Here is a 20,380-nt window from a genome sequence, read left to right as displayed (position 1 = left end):
TAAACAAATTACGTCTAAAATATAGGCAATCTGCAGTAGTGCCGTGTATTGTGGGTGGCAGAAATAAGTAGGTTGTTTTTAATTGTCACTAACAGCTGTTGAAGCATGAAATAAGTGCAAGGTACTGGCAATGGCGAACGGGCTTAGATTAATATGCATAGGGTTTAGAGCATTTTCTACTAAATAGTTATACTTACCTAATAATTAAAAAAAAGAGAGAAATTCCCACATAGAAATATTATTTACAGATCTTTAAGTTACCAATCATTCTTACTTATTGCTTGCCTTGCTATTTCCTTAGCCTAGGATCCAGAATCATTATGCACAATTAAAAGTTTAACGAAAATTCTCAATAGATTTCCATACTCGAATATATGTTGAATCTCAGAAGCGAAGAGCGTGAAACACCACCAAAAAAATGGCAAGCAACATTCCAGATTTCAATTATTGCTGTGAAATTTGTGGCTTGGATGGCCTCAGTGAGGATGAGTTTCGAATTCACACACACACAGAACATGTAGACGGTTGTGGAATGTGTCCGTTTTGCCAGCTAACCACTATCAGTCCTGCCGAACTCATCTTACATGTGAATCAGGTTCATTTGGACTTCTTGACTCCTGAGTCGGAGCATAATCTGAGTTTTATTGATGACCCTAGCCCGAGGTAATGTGAGCATTTTAGACAATAGAAATATGGAATATGTAAAACACGTCTTGTAGCCCCATAAGTCTAACCTCATAGAATTTTGGTTTAAATTCCCATATGTATTTTTATAGCTTTAATAATAATTATTGTATAATAATGCATGGGGCAGTGAGGTTTTTTTTAACTATTTTTGGGCTATGACATGCACACCAAACTAACAGAACTATCAAGGTTAAATAGCAAAGTAGATCAAACTATATGCTATAAGTATTTGACTTACTGATGGATATGGCCTTTAGCTGATCCATTGGTAATACACTTGTCAGTGCTACCATCAAGTTGTGAAATATTTGTGGTACAATTCATCCTGAATTACCATACACCTTGTATCCAAATTGCCTGATCTTGCCTTCCAATGTACTTGGCTGTATTATTTGTTAGAGCAGAGTTACCAATAAAAACAACAAGCTTTGATTGTTACTTTTATGCCAATATATTAATAAGAATCTTGGTTTTTCAACATAAAATAGGATTTATTCATGCACAAATCATTGTCACGTCTCAAAGCAGCTAGCAAACTTTGAAGCCACCTGCTTTATTATATTTTATATTATTATCTACATCTCATGTTTCATTGCCAGTGCCGATGATGATGGCTTAAACAGAGAAAGCAGTGTGAACTGGAACAATTCTGCCATGTATTCCAGTGAAATACAAGATGGGCATATGTTGAACAACAAACAAACTTACTCCAATATTAACTTAAGCCCGAAAGTAAGTTACTCTTTACATACTTATAATCTACATCTGCAGTTAATCAATGTGCACATTAAAATAGGTCAATGGTGGAGGAGCGGTGTCTCCACAAAAGTCTAGCCATGGTCATGGATCACCGTTGAGATCGAACTTGGCTTTGAAGCTTAAATCCTCATCTCCAGCCTTATTACAATGTCCTATGTGTAATTACGCCAGCAGCAGCTCTAATGAACTAGAGGAACATGTCAATCGGTATACATTGATTTATATTTTCTACATTTTAATTTTATTTTGCCCTATGCAGAAAACATTTCGATTTAACATCACCTTCAAATGGAACGGGGACGACATCAACGGAAATATATTCATGTCCGCTTTGTATTAAATCATTCGCGTCAGCCCCAGATTTAGAACTCCACGTCAATATTGAACATAAAGATGTTCTTTCTCCTGCCAGTCCAGCAATTTATTCTTGCCCAGTTTGTGGTTTGTCATTAGATAGGGATAGTGATGTAAGTTTTAACTGAAAGTGGTGTATTTAAGGGAAGATACAATTGATATTAATTATAGAGTGATGCCGTGCAGTTGCATGTAGAATCTCATTTTCCGGCCAGCTCACCACAACCAAGCGATAGAGCGGCCCTGCGAGAACGGGAGCGTAGGGAGTTTGAGATGCTTAGGGCTCAGTATGGCATGGACAACCAGGTGCTATTAGACCTATGCATTAACAATACAACAGTTAATTCATACTTTAACAGGGAAACTTTCGTGAACAATCTGTTACAAATATGCAACGCGCTGTTTACGCTGGTGAGATGAGTGTAGCTGATTATTATGAACGACAGTTGGACCTTAAAGCGGCCGAGCACAGTGGAGTGGATGATGGCAATTCTGTGACGAGGAGCATTGTGAGTGACAAATTCTGTTACCAATACTGGGAAAATTCATGTTAAATATCTAGGTGCCGAGAGTGAAAGCCATGAGCTCCGGCGCTCCAAATGTGACTCGCACTTACCTTTGCACCTGTGTGGATCATTATGCGTCTTCCTTTGGGGACAAGGGTTGGGGTTGTGGATACCGGAACATTCAAATGGTAATTTCTAGCCTGCTCACCCATACAGGATATAACGAAAAGTTGTATAAACTATGGCAAAAAGAGAAACCTCCCAGGAGTTCGGTTCCCAGTATATCTCGCCTTCAAAGTCTCATTGAGCAGGCGTGGTCCCAAGGATTTGATATTCAGGTGGGAGAAAGTAGGTACGTAGGGCTAACTTTGTGTATGATCTATTTATTTTAGGGGTCGGAACAATTGGGCTGTAGGCTAGTCAACACAAGGAAGTGGATTGGGGCAACAGAAGTGATCACTTTACTAGCGTTTCTGCACATTCGATGCCAGCTGATGGATTTTCATAGACCCACCGGCCCTAGCGGGACCCATCCCGAACTTTTTAAGTGGGTGTTGAATTATTTCGAGAACAGTGTCGGAGGAGAGTTTACGCCACCTTTATATTTACAGCACCAAGGTACCCTCCGCTTTGAGTCGATTTGCTTTATCTTGAATCGAAAGCGTAGCAATTGATCTGTAAGATATGCTGATGTTTTATGAAACGTAATTTGCCACGAGGTAGACTAGTTTTTGTGTGAATCTCAAATTAAGTTCAATAAGTGCCTGAGTGCAGTGAGGGACATAAAACCAGGCAGTTCGTTGCTGATTGAAGCGTGTCACTGATTTCTATAGATATTGGGAGAAAAAATCTTGTTATTAATGACTCAAAATTTTGAAACTGAATTTTATATGAAGAAAAACAGGCTCATACCAAAATAGGTTAAAAAAAAATTGCCAAAGAAAAAATACTCATTTACAGGAGATATAACTTTAGAAAATTTTCGCGTAATAAATCATCGTAATATGCCATTGACGTACTGCGTACTGAGCGCTATAAGAAGATCCAGGTTCAAATTAAATTCTGAGTGACTATAGAAACTACCTTGAAATAAAAGTTAACCGTATATTAATAATTGGGCTCTTAGTTTCTACATGGGGCACTGTTGGACAACTTTGCCTGGCTTTTTTTTATTCAATATTCATTTCGTGTTCTAACACAAGGACATAGCCGTACCATCATGGGCATCGAAGTGCACAGAGACGGCAGCCTAGTTCTTCTGGTCCTTGACCCCAGTCATTCGCCTCAACAGGTGGCTCAACTAGGGGACACAAGCAACGCTTTAGGACCCCTGCGGCTTTTGAGGAAAAGCGAAGCTGCTATGAAAGCCAGACAGTACCAAGTTGTTGCTGTGGTGGGCACTATCGACAACGACCAGCAATACCAGGTAAGTAATAAGCCATTTCTAGTTGCATTTCTGATATAATTTTGTACTGAAAACTAGAACAGCAAAATATTGCGAAGCACTAGGATACCTCAAGAACGGTGAGGTTAGTGAGAATTCTACGTGTTAGAAGTCTTAATTCTGTTTCTGCTTGAAATTTTATCATTGTTCTACCACCTTTGCTGTTCAAATTATTGTATACCTAACGTTAAGGTTTACATTCACCGTGAAATGTGAAATACCGCAATATTGCTCGAATATGTAGATAGTACTGATGCAATCGAATTTCGTTAGTTACACGTCACATTCCGAACTAGCAAATAAAAGAATCTTTACTATATGCACTTTAATTAAAATTGTGTTCATGCGTGTGCTTGTAGCTGTATAAGCTGTAAATGAATTGTGGATCTGTCGCGACTGAATATCATTTTGAATCGTGATCTCATTTGTCAGATTTCTATAATTAAAACTACCTCCTAAAAAGAAGAATAAGCAAATTAGGTGACTACGTAACTTTCAGTACATACAGATGAGTAATTATTATAATAGTGTGTTGTTGCAATTACGAATATATAGTATTCTGATCCTAACAAATACTCATATATAGATACGTATATACAGGGAAATCCAATAGTGTGCATGTGATGGATAGAGGAAATAATTTATGCAGAAGTTTATTAGTTTTTTATGATGCAGGGTGTCTCAAAATCACGAGATCGCACTCAATTTCAGAAGTAATAAACCTTGACATATATTTTCCTTTAGATGTAGCCATTTTTTCTCCATCTTTTACAATACGTTATTGGACCACCTTTGGTATACAAGGCGTCCCACACTTAATGAACATTACTTGTTTTCCGAGAAAAGCTCAAATAATAACGTTGGAAATTTGGTTATGCAGGTAAGTGGAAGCGTTCTACATTCCTAATTTTTTTTTTAGAAAAAACAATGGTTCACGAGAAACGTCTAATGTACCATAGAGTGTGGGACGCCTTCTCTATATGCTAGAAGGAATTGATTTGAGCAGATCACTTTTATTAGTATAATAATTTCGTGTTGGTGTGGAAAAGTATGGTTTAGCAAAATCAGGGTTAAACATAGGCCTTACTATATCTGCATAGAATTAGCTTTAGCGTCTTAAACTTTTTTCATAAATGAATCTGCAAGTAAACACGTTGCACGTCAGTGCTTGCTTCTACTCAATGTACCTTTCTCAATCTATGATGGCCTATAGAATGGCTTTGGCCTGAAGTTTTAATAAAGTTCAGAAGTCTTCGTGTTTTCTGATTCTTACTTTTTTTATAGCCAGATAATTTTCTCTGTTTTACTTCATTGCAATTTTACATGATTTCAAATAAACAATCTATGAATTTTATTCTATACCAAACATTTTGTGATTTAATTAGATGTTTTTGTTTAGTTTTGTAGGATTGTAGAAACTTGATTATTTGTGTATGTCTGGTCAGAGCTTATACAACGATCTTGTGACTTTAATTTTAAGTTCCTGTTCTGAGATTTTTACTGTTAGACCATAAGTAATAATATAAATATAAGTAATTTCCGTTTCAATAAGTACAATTTGAAGTTTATGTAATGTGATAAAGATTTTTTTAATTAAGTATACAATTTGTTGATTACTAATATTAGTTGAAAATAGAAATCTTGTTGTTCTACATCTTGGCAAAATACAAATAATAAACTCTTATTATTAGTTGATTCTAAGTGACTTTCTTTCCATAAGCTCAAAAAACCTTTAAATTTTGATTAGCTTTACATCTTTTTGCCAATAATAAAATAATGTAATAGATAAAAATACATGTCTAAAAATGATATCTGTATGAACCAATAGTAATCTACAAGTTTGGTTTCAACAAAAGTTTTTTTTGTGAGTCTTCCTAAACAATCAGTATCTGTCATGTAAAATTCAAACTGTAGCACTAACTATTTTTGTCTATCTCATAATTTGATAACATAGTTGTTTATTTTGATTACATAATTATCTATTACATAATATAATTATTGTCAATGTGGATGTAAATTTTTTAAAATAATTGTGACTTGTATTTTATATTTTAATAATTTACAAAATATTCCTTTCCTGTCAGTCAATCCAAGATTTAGCCAGAGCAGCCTCGACAACCACAGTGCACACATTCTACAATTCTGCCCTAAAAAAAGGTAAACAATGAACATATAACTATTTCTAATCTAGTCTCATAAGACTTTTATAATGTAATTATTATATATTTTTGAGCAAAGTGCAGCTATAAGTCAACATGCTATGTCATGGATACCACAGCTTAGTTAAGCCAACAACTCACCTCTTCCAACTTTCCTTTTGGTACTCTGCAAATGCAGTTGGTACCAAAATTGGTGTCCCTTGTCTGAATGCACCTCAAACAACACAAGTTTTCATAACCTTGTTTTTTCCATTTTGCTATAAGATTTTTATCAGCAATATTTTCGTTTAAGCAATACTCGTATAATTCTCTAGATATAGCTTTTCTTCTATAGAACAAGTCATAGATGTAACGAGACTTTTGATGGTGGATTTTGAAAATGGGCCATAGGGATTCATTTTTACGTTTCCCCTCGTGGGATTCAGTTTCGGCTACAAATGGTGGGTATAGCATGTTAATGCAAACATAGTTTCAGTAATAGATGAAAAATTTACCTTCTCTCATTTTTTGTTCTAACTCGTCCAATGTAGGCTCGATGAGCTCCCAACCTTCCGGAGGGGCTTTCTTGCTACGTCGAACTTTAGGCATTTTACTGAGAGTTATTTATAAGAGATATCTTAGAATATAATATCGACTTTTATGATGAAGTTTTGTTTGAACTTGATAAATCAATTACAGACACGAATTGAATAAACTACTATAATAAAAATAAACAGAAAACGATATATGCAAAATATGAAATACATAAACACAACACGGCAACTGTCAAGTATGTCACCTACTGACATTTAGGTTCACTATAAAAGCTACGAAGGAGGCAATGAGGCAACGTCGCTTTTAGGAACTATTGTATAATATCATGTGATAACTTCACACACCATGATCTATCATACATTCTAAGCATTAGTCTGAAATTGACGGTTTAAGATTGGTTGGCATCCTGAACCAATGGCCAAATTTTGAGCTTCCGCATTCTGGATGAGTCTGAAGGATTATTATTTCTATAAAAAAAATGTATCAAACTACCGTAATTTTAAGTTTTTTTTTTAGTTATATAGTTCGACAACTTCGCAAATTTTTTTAGCAAAAAATCAGTGGCGTACAGAACAATTTTACACAAAAAAAATTAAATGAAAATTGAGTGCTCCGATTTCGACGAGATTGGGTTCCGCAGTAGGCATACGATACAGTATTGATATGCTGCGGTCAAAACTTGAATCGGTAAACTTCGATTTTTGGGTCCAAAAAATATCATGGACTATACATCATGAAAATTTTTGAGCCAAAAAATCGAAGTTTTTTTATTTGAGTTTTGGCAGCGGCATGTCAATGCTATATCATACGGCTACTACGGAATCCAATCTTGTTGAAATCGGAACACTCAATTTTCGCTTAATTTTTTTAGCGCAAAATTGTCATGAACGCCACTGGTTTTTCGATATCCAAATTTACGAAATTGTATCATTTATGCGTTTTAAGGTACCGAAGCAAAAACAATTTATCAGGAGCTAAATATATATACCTCCTCGCATTTCTGCATTTCTGATAGGAAAGGTCAAGTTTTCAGAAAAATGCTCGAAATGAACATTTTTCGGAGTTACTGTTTGTACCTTTTGTAAATTAAAATTTTTACCATTCATCATCAACCTTTCAAATGACAAATCAGCGACTTGTTCAAGGGGTTAGAAATGTCGCTAAACTATACACACTCACTACAATAAACAACTGGTATTTCAACATAAAATATATATTCTATTGAAGTAACATATACATTATTAAAATGATGGTGAAACAAAAAAATACTAAGAACAATTAACGACTATAAATTTCCACTATCAACTTTTGAAGTAGGTAGGTATTTAAAACAAAATAAACTCTTATTTTAAGTCCAATATTGGGAATGTAGGTACAAGTACTATACTACTATCAATTAAGAACAGAAGTACTACAGTTTTATTTCATAATAGGCATTTATATGACAAATATTAGAGGTAATATCTTCATAACATTGTTCTTTGACTTCAATAGACACCTGAAATGATGGCAGGTGGCAATAACTATTAGCTGTATATTGGTAATTTTCAGTTTGAATAACTAAACGACAATAAATAAGCTGTAATACCTCTGTGGATCTCATAAAAAACAAAATCATTTACGCCAAGTCACAGAGGGGTCCGAACTCTTTCGCCTGCGGCATCTACAAAAACGATCAAAAATACTGGTTACTATAAAGGATATATTATACACAGATGTTGACGAAAAGTGTGAAAATTACGCTTTGCCTGCAACCGGAGCGCCCCCTTTCGGAACGCTTTTATCTGCACCAGTTTCCTGCTCCAATTGTCGCCCCAAGTATTCCCAATTGTGCACCATCAGTTTCTGCACGGCTAACAGGGCTTCATAACGCACGTTGGGGTCTTCATGGCCCAACAGCTGCATCACGAGCTGCTTTCCTCCCAGTTGTTCAATTACACTGCAAATTGATAATTATAATTATAGATGATGGTTTGATTATCCATGTACAACCAAGATATTACTGTTTTCCTCTGGGATAATGCCTAACGTATTCTCCGATGTCGAAACTCGCCACCGACAGGACCAAAGGATCCTTGTTGGTTTCTAGTAGGTGGATAAGTATACGCAGAAGTTCATAGTTCTTTTCGTTGAGTCGCTGAGCATTTTCGCGCCAGAATTTGCTTTTGTGCACCGGCGACCATTCCAAACGACCTGATTTCACCTGCAAGCGTTCATGATCTTTTATTAGAGGGATACTTCTTTAGCACCCTGAAGAGCGAAATTACCTCAGTTGCGTATTCGTCGAAACTACTAAGATCTTGCACAGAGGAGTGCAACTTTTCAGACAAAAATTCAATATCGGCAGATATGTCCTCGTCGTCGAATTTACGCTGCTCCAAAATTTGCAGTTGCTTTAAGACCTGTATTAAATAAGTTGTGTTGAGTCTAAAAAAAAAGTTACGCAATCTTCTTACCTTGCTTTGGACCATGGAAATGCAATGCTCCTTGGCAACCTGCGAATCTTCGGGTTTCTCGATCAAGTTCCTAAATACGGCTAATATGATTCTGGTCACTTTCTCCTTGACAGAGTCACTCAATATGTCGGCCAAAATCGGGATTACGTTGAATTTGTTCATTTTCTCGGCCAGCAAAGGGTTGAAGGTCAACACCCACAGACAGAAAATGAGCTGGTATTGCACCTAGTTCAATAATATTAATTGGCTTCATATACCGGACATATTTTTTTCTAAGATTATCATGATATTGCACCGTTACCGATTTAAAGATGATTCTTTCTATTTCCGTATACTTTAATTTCTTACGAGTTGCGTAAGATAAGCTTATTTCTCACGTCACGATCAGTGTCCACAGTACCGAGGCAAACAAGTATCAACTGCCTCGCGACTATTTTGGTGGCAGCTTAATCGAATTTTGAGATTTTAAGCACTAAATGGCTTCCATTTGACATGCGTCTACTAAAACTTTTTACCGCACTTATGCGTTAAACTTTTCAAAGCACTCTAAGGCTTAATTGTTAAGATTAAAAGTGAATCAAATAGTCAAAATATTGAATTTAGAGAGCACAGCACAAAGTTAAAACACATCGTACGCTGTTAATAAAAGTATTGTGTGAGCTTAACATGTGCGAAGTATCTTTATCGCACTCGGTGTGTAGTGATCGAGCAACGCGATACGTCGTTTAACTGCAATAGGCGTGCGGTAAGTCTCACTTTCCGCTCTTGTTAGGGCAACAAGCATTTACTCACTTGGAAGTTCACTCGTCCAGCCAAAACTGACAAAAGTGTCGAAATTCCGTCAACGGAGACGAAAGCAAAACGATAGTCGTCGATACGTAGCATCATTTGCAGACATCTGGCAACAGACTGGATGTACTCGTTGTTCTAAAGTTAACAAATGGATGACAACGTAGTCAATAAATTGGGATAGTTTGCGACAAACAGTTTCACTAACTATTGGTGGATAAAGCAGAAATAAATTTTATTTTTTTAGGTGAATAGTGCAGGTCCCTGTAAGTAGTGAATCCGTTGATATGGCAAACAAATCCCACCCTATTGTTAAAATAAGGCATAGGGGATAAATTAATCCCCTAATATCTACCATATCACGTACAACAGCATGCAATCTATTCTATAATTGTTTTTTAAATATAATACAATCAATCAAACGTTGGGTCATAACGTTACTGTACCTTGCAATTATTTCACGTCAGACGCACGAAATGTTTTATTTTAAAAATTATATGCGTCAAGAAGAATAATTATGAACATGTGAAACATAAATTTATCCCACCAAAACATAACAAACATGCACATTCAATGACGGATATTTATGTATAATTACCTTAATGTGGGACTTAAAAATGTACTAGATTGAGAAGGCCGTTATCCTCTCGACTGTATTCCAAATAACTATTATAGTATGAAGTGTAAAATATCACGTGATTTTGATATTTTAAATAAGCCAAACTGTGCACTGATGCACAGATCGATTATAACATATGTACTTACTATACTAAATGGAAGCTATAGAGAGTGCATTTCTCTCGATGGATATGCAGCGTAATATGTTCAAAAATTATTCAGCTCGAAAGAAATGTATCCTCCATTCTCACAACTCACGTAGCAGTATTGTGTAGGCATTTAATAGTAACAGCCCAGAGACAAACAACATGAATATGGTCACTATTAAACACCCCCCCCCTAAGTTTACTATTAACATGGTGTATACCGAAATCTCAGCGAGCCCCTGCTCGTCGAAACGACTTTCCGTGTAATGTTCCGTAGCTTCGCCCCTAAGTGAATCTGAAGGCTGAGATGCTGCCAATTGATCGTACTAGAACCAATCATTCAACAATGCCATTACGCACAATCATTTTGACTTTCAGTACGAACATGGGCATTTCCTGCGTTGAGAAACGCATCAAATACCGGTGACTGGTTGGCTTGCGCACACAGTGATAGCCCGCAACCGTCTCTAATGCCCATTAGCAAACTTGACACATATGAATGATGATAATGTGACCTGATATTAGTTGACAATCGCTCTGAGATATTATGATACTGAGGTATTTCCGAACGTGAATTTAAGGCTAGTTTATCTCTAGGACCCTAACGGACTACCAGATCAACAAAAGCCGTTGTTAATGTTAGTGGTTTCTGCGGGACAGACGACATTGAACACGAAACGTTACCAGCGCGCTAGCGGGCACTCGTTTACCTCTTGGGCGACTCTGGCCGCATCCGCCAACGACATACCGAACAAGATGGAATTGGCACCAGCTATGATGCTGTAGCACCCGCGGGTTTCCTTTTTGGGAACCACTTTTGCCGAATGTAGTTTGTTTTTTAGTTCCTGCATAGGATTGTACAAGTGTTTCTAATTTGTTCTTTAAGAGGTTAAATGAAGCATTAGAGTTTTTAAATTAGAACCGGTTAAGTATTTAACTTCCTTGCCAGGTTTTTCAAGTCTTTGGGAAGTTGAATAAAATTCCTTAATGCTTCTATGATGAGATAAAGCGCAAGGCTTTTACCTTCGAAAATTACGCTTAGTTGTTTAATAGCAGAAGCTTGGTTCAACTAAACAAATGTATATAAATAATATAAGACATTTTAAGGCAAATGGAGGATAACTAATTCCAAAAGTGAAAGTAGGCCGACCTAGCTTAATTTACCTACATGTGGGAAATTGTTTCGTTTTCATGGCCTAAAAAGTTGATTTAAAAAATGCTATATAGTACTATTCCAGCAAAAGCTCAGGCGGGTCTGTTTCAATCATGAATTTGTAAATCAGCTACAGTAATTGATGGTAATCAAGATTGTGCCAAGACTGTTGTCTTTAATTGAGCGATACACACTCAAATAAATTCAGCTAAATTGGCCTGTTTTTACCTAAAGAATTGTGGCATCTTTCTGTCCACGTTTTTCTGAAACCTTATATTACACAAAGGTTGTTTAAGTGAACCCAACTTAAGCAAGTTTTCAAGAACTAAGCCTTAGGTGTATATTTGTATATTTGTACAAATTCATACAAACTTAACGTGTGCACATCATTTTAAAATTTCTTTACGATTTAACAGTATTTAACTTAGAGAAAACCATTCCTTTCCTCCTGACAAAGTGCTCTTAGCCTGGAGCCATGCTCTGCAAAATATACTCCAGGGGCTGTTTATAATACAAATATGTTTAAGACTAAAAAAGCTCTGTTCAAATCATTTTAAAGAAACTGTGTATACCTCACTTCCAAAGACTGACAGAATACTGATATCAACTTGTACATAAATATGCACTAACATCCCGTACCTATACAAACATACACTTGGCATTGTGGTCTAACATGCTTTAGGTACTATACAAAAAATATACATATAAATATACAGCTTTGGCCAAAAGTATTTGAACACTGTTAAAATTACAAATAAGATTTTAGTTATGCAAAAAAAAATGTATATAAAGCTAATGAGGATGTTCCAAACTCAATTACATTTGAATATAAAAATCCAAAACATTATATCTGTAAAAATGAAGTGTCTAAGAATATGATAAATAAACAAGTAGAAACGATAAAATTTTGGTTGCCGATTAGAATCTCTGCTGGTGTGTTCCGTTTAGAATGTTTGTGGTTTCCTTATTGTATTTTTAAATTTGAGTGAATGATTGATCTATGGCTAAAACTGCAGAGCTTACCCTCGAGAAACGACTTGAAATCTTGTATTTATGCAAATAAGGCAAATCTTACCTCGATATTGCGAAGAAGTTGAAATGTTTAATTGGGACTGTTCATTATACCCTAAAACATATTCAAAAATGTGATACGCACAAGAACAGACCAAAATTAGGACGTGGAAGACTTATTACTGTTCAGGATGATCCCAATTTGATTCAAATGTCTTTGAGAAATCGTTAAAAAATATCTTCAGGGTTAAGACTCAAAATTTCGGAGCGAGTTGGAATAGCATATCGACTCGGACGATGAGAAAAATGTTAAACCAAGCAGACCTGCGGGAACATAAAGCCAGGAAACGCCCCTGGCTTTTTGAAAAAAATCGGAAAGCAAAGTTGAAATTGATTCAAGAACATAAAGATTGGTCGATTACAGGTTAAGAAAATATTCTTTGATCTGATCGATCAACTTTTGAGGTACATTAATTAATTGTTTTATCTTATTTTTTGAATCTATCTAGATTTTTTTCTGTGCTTGAGAAAAAATGTCAGAAGCCACTCTTCTGTAAGGGCGGTTTTCTCATTTTTGAGGATTTTTCCAACTCCAAGTGTCACGTTTGTTCGTCGACGAGTTCATGAAGAATTCAACTCCGAATGCGTGGCTGGAACTGTTAAACAGGGAGGAAGAAATATTACGATCTGGAGGTGCGTGGCTGCCAGTGGCGTCAACGAAATGTATTTTTGTAAAGGGCGTATGAATAGTATGATATATACATATAAACTCTCGAAGCAACTCTTCACCCATCGTTCACGGGACTTTTTGGTGAGCTCAACATGGAAGATGTCCACCTTGCCATAAATCGAAGGCCACTATAAGTTGGTTGGAAGAAAACAACATCCCATGTCTTCCATAGCCTGCTTCGTCGCGAGATATCAACCTTATCGAGCATTTGTAATAACGTTTGAAGAAATAAATGTAAAAACACAAAGAAGCTTTCAAGTAAAGATTTTTCAAAGCTTTGGAAGTAAAGTGGAAAAAAGTTTCTCCACGAATATGCTGCAAACTTGCAGCGTTCATGCTTCGAAGGGTACTTCCCTTCAGGAGGTGTTTAGTTGTGGGGGGGCAAGAAAACATTGATTTTTATTAATGAAAATAGTCAATCTTTCTAACTTTCCTTTGATTTTATTTTAAATTGACAGTTTCTAGCATGCTTAGCAATTTTTTTTATTGTGGTGTTCAAATATTTTTGGTCAAGGCTATATATCAGTTAGTGAGTTAGAAAATAGAGGGTGCCAAATATATTTCAAAATGTGATTTTAGAGGATTAGTCAATCCAGCCTACTCAATCCAAACTACAATTAATTACTAGCAGCAAAGCCATTGCAAGCATTAGTTAAATAAAAGGCAAAAAAAGAAAACATTTTGAAAACCTGCTCAGAATGACAATATAATACATTTTCCTCTATCAAAGAAATCTTTATCACTTGAACAAATTCTGAGAAGATTCTGATGTATTAAAACAATCAATAATAAGTTCTTAAGAGTTTCCAGCCAATTTATTGTATGTGTTCCATTTACCTGAGCTTTTAGTTGATCTTTAAGCCAAGTTAAATAGAAATGCAAGTCAGACCTTTCCATTGGCAACTGAGACCAACAAGCAATTTTTGCAATTATTCTTGATGTCATATTTGTGATGAAACCATCCTGTCGATTCAAAAGGTTCAAAAATGGAGCCCAAACAGGTTCCTTTCGGACACTGGCATATTCATGAAAGATTTCCACTCTGGATCGATCCTCCTACAATTTTTCCAGAACTAATATTAAAAACCATAACAAATCATCAATTTGATCTTACTTGTAGCATATCATCAATTAAAACAAGGATGTACTGTAGAGTCTGATCCCTAGAAACATGTCCAATGAGATTTAGCAGAGTCTGAGCTGCTTGATGTCGGTCTTTCTGTAAAAGAGCTTCTTTGTTCTGGCTATCATTTACATCGAATGCTACAATGAAGTTGTAATCTTCCTGGGAGATCATTTGAGACCTAACAGAAAAACAATTCTTCAGCTAAATTATGCTTTACACCATAATACTAAGTTACTTACTGGAAATATGATTGCCAGTTCACCTTTTGGCTGCGAATATCTGTAGCTTTTTGCTGCAACACACTAGTGGCCGCAAGCATGTCTGAAATTGTCATCTTTTGTGATGAGACCAATATTACCAATGCACCACAAGTTAGTTGAATTTAATATAAAATTGCAAACACGCTCTACACTCAAATTACCAAAATAGAATCTGAGAAGATTGCCAAAATTTCGAAATCATGTCCACTTTGATGCAGTATTTACATTAATAAATTCTTCAAAGATATATTTATACACACATACAGGGTGAGTTTTTTTGAAGGATGATACAAGCAGAGATTTTGAAGTCAGTTAAGTTTACCATTACACTTAAAACCAGCATATATTGGGATTGCTGGGCTGACGTCCCTGTATATATAAGGTAATATTTAACATTGGTGACACCCCGCTACTAGCAAATAAGGTTTCAGGAAGTAAATATTTTTCCCCTTATCACTTTTTCAATAATATCAATAGTAACAAAAATATGGAGTAACAAAGGTTTCTTTAAAAACTAAACATTTATTAATTTTTGTGAAATTACTTCACTTACATAGTTGAACAAAATTTTTTAGGTATTGATTGTATGTATTTTTAAGGAACAAATACATTTTCCAGTACACCAAAAATATGTTTATTAATGAGTCATTGAATATTTTTGCAGAAAAAAATAGTATGCCACTGTTTTTTGGAGCAATATAAAAATAACATTATCAAATAAAATTTTAACATTCTATATTTTCATTACAATTGCTATTTCAAAAAAGTGTCAAAGGAAAAATGATGTTTATTTTTGAAAGCCTTATTGGCTAATAATTAAGACTATGTTGATGAATATATTCACTTTTTGTGTTTTATATGAAAAAAAAATGTGAAGTAGAAAGATATCTATAATTTTGGAATCACCCTGTAAATGGAACAGTAGATTGAAGTGAAAATGTTTGTTGATGATGTAATAGCTTATTTACATCAGGCCAATAGCTAAGCCATTCCATTCAGCATTACCATTGGAATCCTGAAGGTATTCCAATGGGAAATTATCATTGTTAAGTTAAAGTTGCTATGTGGATTTTATCACTTTTTTTTCAAAGATCAATAAAATCTCACAATTATTACAAACATTATTGGAATGATTAATGGCGCTGGATGTTGTAGACTATCAATTACTGTCATTTTTTTAAAAAGGGCAAAGACTCCACAAAGCAGGTTTTGACTTAAAAAGGATGATTCTTGATCATTTATTTGTAGATCAGAAAGAAATACTTTTACCATCATATACTTAATAAATATATGTTAGTAAATAGCTTCTGGATTAGCTACTGGCTTACTAGCTGAGAAGAGATGTTTTCAACAATATGCAAATGTTGAGACAAGCCATTGGCACCAAACAGTTTGAAAACATTCATAATGAAATGAAGTGGCTTATGCTAATAATTCCAAGACATCGCGGAAAATCTATTTACATTAGGCTAGTAATAAATTGAATTATTGGACTGTCCTGACGTAAATAGGCATGAGAAAAATCATGAAAACTGCTTTGAACTGCTGACTATAGTCACGTGAGTAAACGCCTATATTTAATGTTTTTTTTTAACAATATTAATGTGATCGAACTGCTGTACAACAATTGAACATTTTCCTAAGACCTCAACATAGGAAAGACTGTTGTTTCATTACCAATAGGGGTAAAAATTGGGAAAGGGTTGTATTCAAGAAGATACAATGTTCCTTAAAAACTTACCGATTTTATCATCGTCTAAAGAAGTCATAATTTCTTTGATTTTGGGGTCTGCTCCAGACAAATTGCCAGCCATGGTTCTCAGATAAATCACTCTCAATTTCTTTGGGACTTAAAACACAACACTTTTCTTGCAACTGAAAAAAACTAAGAAAGGGACCCAAGAAGAAGGGTCTTGTGATTTTTTGGCTTTTCTCATGTGACAATAGTGACAGTGACAGTCGTGTCAATATCGTACTGTCGTCTCTATAGCACCATAGTTTTGTTTTTTACCCTTGTTCGTAAGATAGTTAAAACAAGCGGATTTTTTTCAGTTGCGAATATAAGCAAATTGTGAATAGAATTAATATTTCAAGAAAAATCTTCAAAATGATACCTGATACAACAGGATTGAAAGTTTTGTGCAGAAAAAATTTAAAAAAAACACGTTTCATGAAGTGATCATCCGGACGATCCGGCATGAAAATACAGCCCTACAAATCTTATGTCACTCTCTGTCTTTACAGTGGGTTTGTAATTGTGAATGAACGTACTTTGGTTAGGTTTATTTTATTTTCACTCAGTATGGTTTTTAAAGTTATGTGATCTATTCAAACTTCAACTAAATTATTTGAGGCAAATTTAAGTTGTAATCCACATTTTTCGTCCTACAAAACTGGAATCCGCTGTGTGTTTATTGACTGCTAAAACAATTCATTTAGTAAGCCATAATATACGAAATGTGGCATCATCGCGGAAGGTGCAATACGTAACAGGATACAATTTTGTTTATCTTCCTTCGACTTAAACTTCTTTTACATTAGAATTCAAAACCTGAACAGTTTTTATCAGACAGAGAACGTAAAATGCATAATAGATTCACTTTACTCACAGGAAAGAAAAAAAGAAATTGATTTAAATTAAATTGGGTTACATGTTTCCTTCATATAAACATACAAACCTTTGAAAATGCAGTTGCAAGAACCAAAACGAAAAAAGTATTGTAAACTAGCACAGGATTCTTCTTTGCCAGTGATATTAAAAAAAGATGAATCATTGGCAAAGATTACCGGTTACTTCAATGGGTTTTCTGTAATTGTTCAAGATCCGGACTACATGAAAATTATTATCTCTAAAGGCTATTTTGGCAAAGCAAATTTTTCTCGAAGTTATCCTCAATTTTCCAGAAATAATCAGGTCAAGATACTGAGACAGCGGCAATTTTTGAGCAGACAAATTGTCACTACCACCAAATTTATGCATGAAAAAGTTATTGTAATACCTGACAGTGATTCAGAGAATGAATATTTTACAGACATGAGGCCAAAATATGAAATAGACTATTCAGGCTTACAAGAGAATATTTGGCTTGGATTAGAAGAAGCATTTTTTCTTGCAAGTGTTGTAAAATGTATGGATGTAAAACAAAACAATGAGATTCTTCCTAACAATGAATTGTGGCAAATCTTTAAAAAAACTCAACCAAATTTTGTTGTAAACTATATTATTTACTATTATTATAGAGCTAAAAATTGGGTTGTTAAGCCTGGAATTAAGTTTGGAGGAGATTTTTGTAAGTGTCATTGTAAGCTCTTTTTGTTGATAAATAATACAGATGATTTTTAGTGTTATACAGCCAAGGCCCGCCATTTTGTCATGCAAGTTATGTAATTATTATTGAAGTAATAGACCACTATGGTCAAAGAATAGATTCTTTAACCAATCGCTGTATGGATAACATTTCAATCCTCAGTCTGAACAGACTCTGTGAGACTTCAGGAAAGGTAGGCACCAATTTATAATAAATTTTTAGTCAAAATAACCAACTAATTTTGTTTTTACAGGAACTCCTTATCTGTCAGGTAAAGTGGCCCAAAAATGGGGAGATTAATTATGAAGACTTAAGCAATATTGAAATACATGAAATACTTCTCAGAAGATGGATTGCTTCACAAGAGAAGAATGATGTGTAGACTACATATTTAGAATGTCTGTAATCACTACTTTATATTTGAAATAATTTTTTTTTAAATAAAATTTTACACTACATGTTTGAACCTGTTCTTTTTGTTCCTGAATTCAGTCTATCTTTAGTGGGAATCCCCGTTCTTCTATATTCACTACGTTCTTCTAAATACAAATTTTTGCATTGTTCTTTGAATGGTTCATGATTATACCACTTGGTTAAGCAATCTTTAAGCTTTGTATTCTCCTTCCGACATTTCACTACCATCAATATATTGGAGTTTCTACAGCATTCAGTAAAATCTTTAACCTCTTGAACACATTTCTCGTCGCGGGCCAAATCTCGCATCTTTTTGGGTATGAGAACGTCCATTTCAACTTTTCGAAGGGATTTATCATTGGGATCCCCTATTGAAAAGTTAAGGGGCGCAATTAACCGGATTTTATAATATGGCGCTATGAGAAAATTACCTATTCCATGGGGTCCTCCTCCCAATTTTGGAGACAAAACGCTGCGATTTTCTCGTTCAGGCATGATAATAGGATATCTATTTAAAAATTTCTAAGGTTTACAACAAAATTTTATAACCTCAATTACCCCCTTTTATTTGTCCCATCATCTGCCTGAAGAGTAAGAGAGAAATTTTTCTTGATGTTAATTAACCAATTTCATTGGACAAAAATTTTCTTCTCTCTCTCACACGTTTCTATAGTGTTTTCGTTTCAATCTTAACCGACCAGAATCGAAACAGAACCGACCAATTTCCACTGAAAATGATGACATCGGGGGCGTAACTTCGTTTCAATTTTTCAACACCAGCTCTAGTTCCCCTTTTCGACGTCAAGACGTATAAAGGGTGATCATTAAAAAAACTCAACTAGGCGTTGAAATACCAGAGGCGTATCTAAGATAAATTCATCACCTGTTATTTGTTTCGTGGTAAATAGCAAATGGCTTAATTAACGCCCTGCGTTCATGGTTCACTGCCTACAACGACGTTTTTTGCTAATGATTACCCGTTATTTATTCGTTTATTTCAACTTACCGTGAATTTACTTCATGAAAACTGTTGTACACTTAAAATCAAACACTAAAACAATTACTATGTATTTGTGAAAAATAAAAAGCATTTACTGCCTTAAAATTTCAAAGTTTGATACAACTGTCAACAAAATGGCTCACGGGCCATGTTTGTTTGTTATGCTTCGTTGCCATGGATACCGGTACGAAGCCATAGGATATAAGTTTATTTCTTTATTGTTGCGCGCACAACTCGTAGAAAATAAGAATATACGGAAATCGATGATTTTTTGATATTACTTTTGAATCGGGAAGAATCGATTATTCCGACAGTCATAGAAATAAATAATGATTTATTAATGTTTCTTATTGATTTTTTTACTTTCGTGCTTATACAATTACTAAATGGGCGAAATTCTACAAGACAAACACAGTGGCGTATGCAAAGAGTTCTGTTCTGGGAAATACCTGAAGTTAAGAAGTTATAAATGGTTTAAGGGCACAAAATAGTACTACTGCTCTTGAAAGGTTGCAAACGAATTCTTCCCATAATCAGAATTCACTTTAGATTTATCTGAGTAACTATTCCTTAATGATTTGTTTTTTATTTTAGTTAAATAAAAAACTTAAGACCGTACCTAAATAGATACAGAATGAAAGTCAAGAAATAGTCAGTTAAAAAAACCTGTCTATCTTATTTATTATTAAATACTTATACTCGCCAATTTGGAGAGTGTGTATAAAGGGGCACAGTAAATTCGAAAATAGTATCAAAATACTTCAAGACCTTTTAAGCAGGTTTTTCTAAATCGATTTTGTTCTCACCTGGTATCTATGTAACAGAAAAGACTGGTTATTGGGACCAGGACAACGTAGCTTTTTAATAACAAAACACTCCTCGTGATTACAAGAGGTTAGACATACCCGTAAGAGCCTCATGTACAG

At 34.9% G+C, this 20,380-nt stretch overlaps 5 protein-coding genes across 7 annotated transcripts; 2 read left to right on the top strand and 3 right to left on the bottom strand.

Annotated features, from left to right (window-relative positions):
• Nucleotides 1-49: 49 nt before the first annotated feature.
• Nucleotides 50-5,445, top strand: LOC136413280 (zinc finger-containing ubiquitin peptidase 1-like). Its single transcript, XM_066396740.1, has 10 exons — nucleotides 50-663; nucleotides 1,287-1,419; nucleotides 1,484-1,653; nucleotides 1,706-1,913; nucleotides 1,972-2,106; nucleotides 2,160-2,309; nucleotides 2,363-2,644; nucleotides 2,699-2,924; nucleotides 3,509-3,732; nucleotides 3,790-5,445. The coding sequence occupies exons 1-10, from the start codon at nucleotides 419-421 to the stop codon at nucleotides 3,832-3,834; spliced, it is 1,818 nt and encodes a 605-aa protein (XP_066252837.1). The 5' UTR covers nucleotides 50-418; the 3' UTR covers nucleotides 3,835-5,445.
• Nucleotides 5,446-5,780: 335 nt separating this feature from the next.
• Nucleotides 5,781-6,626, bottom strand: l(1)10Bb (BUD31-like protein). The gene is made up of 3 exons (XM_066397038.1): nucleotides 6,404-6,626; nucleotides 6,051-6,340; nucleotides 5,781-5,897 (listed from the first exon to the last, which is right to left on the bottom strand). Exons 1-3 carry the CDS (start codon nucleotides 6,495-6,497, stop codon nucleotides 5,847-5,849), a joined length of 435 nt encoding a protein of 144 aa, XP_066253135.1. The 5' UTR covers nucleotides 6,498-6,626; the 3' UTR covers nucleotides 5,781-5,846.
• Nucleotides 6,627-7,640: 1,014 nt separating this feature from the next.
• VhaSFD (V-type proton ATPase subunit VhaSFD) lies at nucleotides 7,641-16,693 on the bottom strand. Of its 3 annotated transcripts, none has more exons than XM_066396866.1 (10): nucleotides 16,474-16,693; nucleotides 14,712-14,793; nucleotides 14,461-14,650; nucleotides 14,184-14,402; nucleotides 11,163-11,297; nucleotides 9,692-9,826; nucleotides 8,900-9,124; nucleotides 8,711-8,845; nucleotides 8,447-8,646; nucleotides 7,641-8,382 (listed from the first exon to the last, which is right to left on the bottom strand). In XM_066396866.1, the coding sequence occupies exons 1-10, from the start codon at nucleotides 16,544-16,546 to the stop codon at nucleotides 8,181-8,183; spliced, it is 1,596 nt and encodes a 531-aa protein (XP_066252963.1). In that variant the 5' UTR covers nucleotides 16,547-16,693; the 3' UTR covers nucleotides 7,641-8,180. The 3 variants fall into 3 exon arrangements, with proteins under 3 accessions (XP_066252963.1, XP_066252972.1, XP_066252980.1); XM_066396875.1 differs by lacking the exon at nucleotides 11,163-11,297 and adding an exon at nucleotides 10,674-10,778 and having other exon boundaries at nucleotides 16,474-16,692; XM_066396883.1 differs by lacking the exon at nucleotides 11,163-11,297 and having other exon boundaries at nucleotides 16,474-16,690.
• A 725-nt stretch (nucleotides 16,694-17,418) lies between these two features.
• On the top strand, nucleotides 17,419-18,422 carry Tsen2 (tRNA splicing endonuclease subunit 2). Its single transcript, XM_066396995.1, has 3 exons — nucleotides 17,419-18,022; nucleotides 18,076-18,233; nucleotides 18,294-18,422. The coding sequence occupies exons 1-3, from the start codon at nucleotides 17,419-17,421 to the stop codon at nucleotides 18,420-18,422; spliced, it is 891 nt and encodes a 296-aa protein (XP_066253092.1).
• A 45-nt stretch (nucleotides 18,423-18,467) lies between these two features.
• LOC136413469 (COX assembly mitochondrial protein homolog) lies at nucleotides 18,468-19,003 on the bottom strand. Its single transcript, XM_066397050.1, has 2 exons — nucleotides 18,886-19,003; nucleotides 18,468-18,822 (listed from the first exon to the last, which is right to left on the bottom strand). The coding sequence occupies exons 1-2, from the start codon at nucleotides 18,947-18,949 to the stop codon at nucleotides 18,494-18,496; spliced, it is 393 nt and encodes a 130-aa protein (XP_066253147.1). The 5' UTR covers nucleotides 18,950-19,003; the 3' UTR covers nucleotides 18,468-18,493.
• Nucleotides 19,004-20,380: the final 1,377 nt, after the last annotated feature.

This window comes from Euwallacea similis, chromosome 1 (genome assembly GCF_039881205.1).
Source record: "Euwallacea similis isolate ESF13 chromosome 1, ESF131.1, whole genome shotgun sequence".
Taxonomy (NCBI): Eukaryota; Metazoa; Arthropoda; class Insecta; order Coleoptera; family Curculionidae; genus Euwallacea; species Euwallacea similis.
Note: the sequence above shows the minus strand (reverse complement) of the source record. Positions and strands in the feature narration are given on the sequence as shown.